Source organism: Oxyura jamaicensis, chromosome 1, assembly GCF_011077185.1.
Source record: "Oxyura jamaicensis isolate SHBP4307 breed ruddy duck chromosome 1, BPBGC_Ojam_1.0, whole genome shotgun sequence".
NCBI classification, from domain to species: domain Eukaryota; kingdom Metazoa; phylum Chordata; class Aves; order Anseriformes; family Anatidae; genus Oxyura; species Oxyura jamaicensis.
Genome location: NC_048893.1, coordinates 200,203,382 through 200,205,412, shown reverse-complemented (window position 1 = coordinate 200,205,412; position 2,031 = coordinate 200,203,382). Strand labels below are relative to the sequence as shown.

At 33.4% G+C, this 2,031-nt stretch overlaps 1 protein-coding gene across 1 annotated transcript in view; it reads right to left on the bottom strand.

Moving 5' to 3' along the window:
• Positions 1–269: 269 nt before the first annotated feature.
• The window catches only part of LOC118173694 (UPF0329 protein ECU05_1680/ECU11_0050-like), a gene marked incomplete at its 5' end in the record, with an annotated part of 1,995 nt that continues 233 nt past the window's right edge, over positions 270–2,031 (bottom strand). The window contains 2 exons of the mRNA XM_035338525.1: positions 270–348; positions 1,040–1,098. Coding sequence (XP_035194416.1) covers positions 270–348; positions 1,040–1,098 — 138 coding nt within the window. The remainder of the gene's footprint in view (positions 349–1,039; positions 1,099–2,031) is intronic.

The window sequence follows — 2,031 nt, the reverse complement described above, 5'->3', positions numbered from 1 at the left end:
ACTCCAGAAATCTGTAAAGCATTATAATGTTCTGTTCTGTTACAATGGACCCTGCACTGGGATAAAGTATACACTGCATCTTTGCATGGCATGCTTTACAGTGAACTCTTTCAGTGATGGCAAAAGGTGAATGTTTCTGTGGCCTAACTCAGAGATGCAAATTGTTCAAAGCAATTTAGCACAAATGTAGCACTTTGGGTTTAGAAGGTCCTCAAGGCATTCTCCAAGACACAAGCCTTTGGAAATAGTCGTTGTACTCTGGCCATCTATTAATGTCTTTTTTGGAGACAGATTTCTGGTAATTTGGCTTGACTCACTATGACTTTTTTTTTTTTTTTTTTTCTTTCTCTATGCGTATGTATTTTATTGTAACAAAATAAACTAAAATAATCCCCTGTTTAAACAGAATTATCAGGATTCATCCTACCTAGTTGCAGCTATCTCCAGAGCAAATATCTACATCAGGGCCAGTAATCTACATTTTATTCTTCATGGAGAGAAACTGGCACTTTCAGACTGTGATTCAGTGCACCCTAAGGTGGGCATCTAAAATCCACTGTGTCTTAAAGTAGTGGTAACTGCCAAAGCTGAGCAATAAATCCACAGAAATGCCCTAGCAGAATACTTACTGTAAAATGTTTTTCATGACCTTTTGATCCCTGATGTGAAACCACTGAGATCCAATCAGAAATCTAAATATAATCATTCATTTCTTGCACACATTCCTTCAGGGTTCTTTAAAGGAAAGGCAAAAGGCAAAATTGCTCTCAGGAAATTTTATTTGATTCAGTTGCCAGATCTTTAAGAAGCACACATTTTTTATTTCTGAAATAATTTCAATTTCAACATTTAAAATAACATAAGAAATGTCCTGGTGGGAGGAACCATCTAACCCCATATTTGGTCTCCAGGAAAGGCAGTAAAAGAAGTTGATTATGGAAAGCATCAAAAACTGATCACTGTGTGCATTCCACTCCCCTTCTGTTCTTTAAGGTTATATCTTTGTGCTTCCAATTTCTTTTTATGGATCTATTATTACTGAATTTGCTTTTTTCTTTTTTTTTTTTCTTTTTTTTTTTTTTTTGTCAGACTTCCTTGCTATCAAGTTTTAGAAATTTACATATTATTACGTAAAGAGGAGATTTCATTTCTCTCTTTTAAACTCATCTTTCTTAGTGAAATGACCCCATTATTTATCCATGATGACCCCAGAAACAAATGTCCCCATCTTTCTTTATGCAAAAAATAAAATAAAATAAAAGGACACCAATGCCATAAAAAAAAAAAAAAAGTAAAATAAAATAAAGTCTACATTCCCCTTATCTACTCCCTTTTCAGTTTTTAAACTGCCTGAAGTCTTACTGTCTTCCCAGGCCTGCTGTTCCAGCTGTCCCATGTACTTGATCATTTTAATTAAGCTCCTTTGAATCTTCTATTTATATGAAAGTACTAAAACAAGGAAAATATCACACCATTTATTGAATTTCCTGGACACTCTGCACCTAAAGGAGTTTAGCATTTGGAAAGATAGAGCTTTAGTACTATAATTCATCTGAGTGAAAACCTGAATAAGGAATAGATTTTATTTATATCTCATGTCTTAAAGGTAAGATTTACCCTGTTGGGGTTAAATGGGTCTTAACAGAGTCTTTGCAGAGGTTTAAATCCCATGCAAAGAAAACAATGAATCAGAAACTACAGGAGTTTTATGTGTGGGGTTTTAATAGGAAATATAAACCTCCCAAGAGTGTAAAGAACATGAAGATCAATTGATCTGGTGATGGCCTCAGTTTCCTTCCAGGGTTTTTTAACTGATTGTATATTACTTGGACCTTCATTCAGAAAAATAAATTAGAAGTCAAATCATAGTACTTGAAAAAAAAAAAAAAAAAAAAAAAAAAAAAAAAACTGTTAGTAATTACAGTTGCAGCAGTAATGACTTGCTAATGTTTTCAGTCTAGCATGACACTTCCTCATTAGATACTTTCTTTTCTTTTCTTTTCTTTTCTTTTCTTTTCTTTTCTTTTCTTT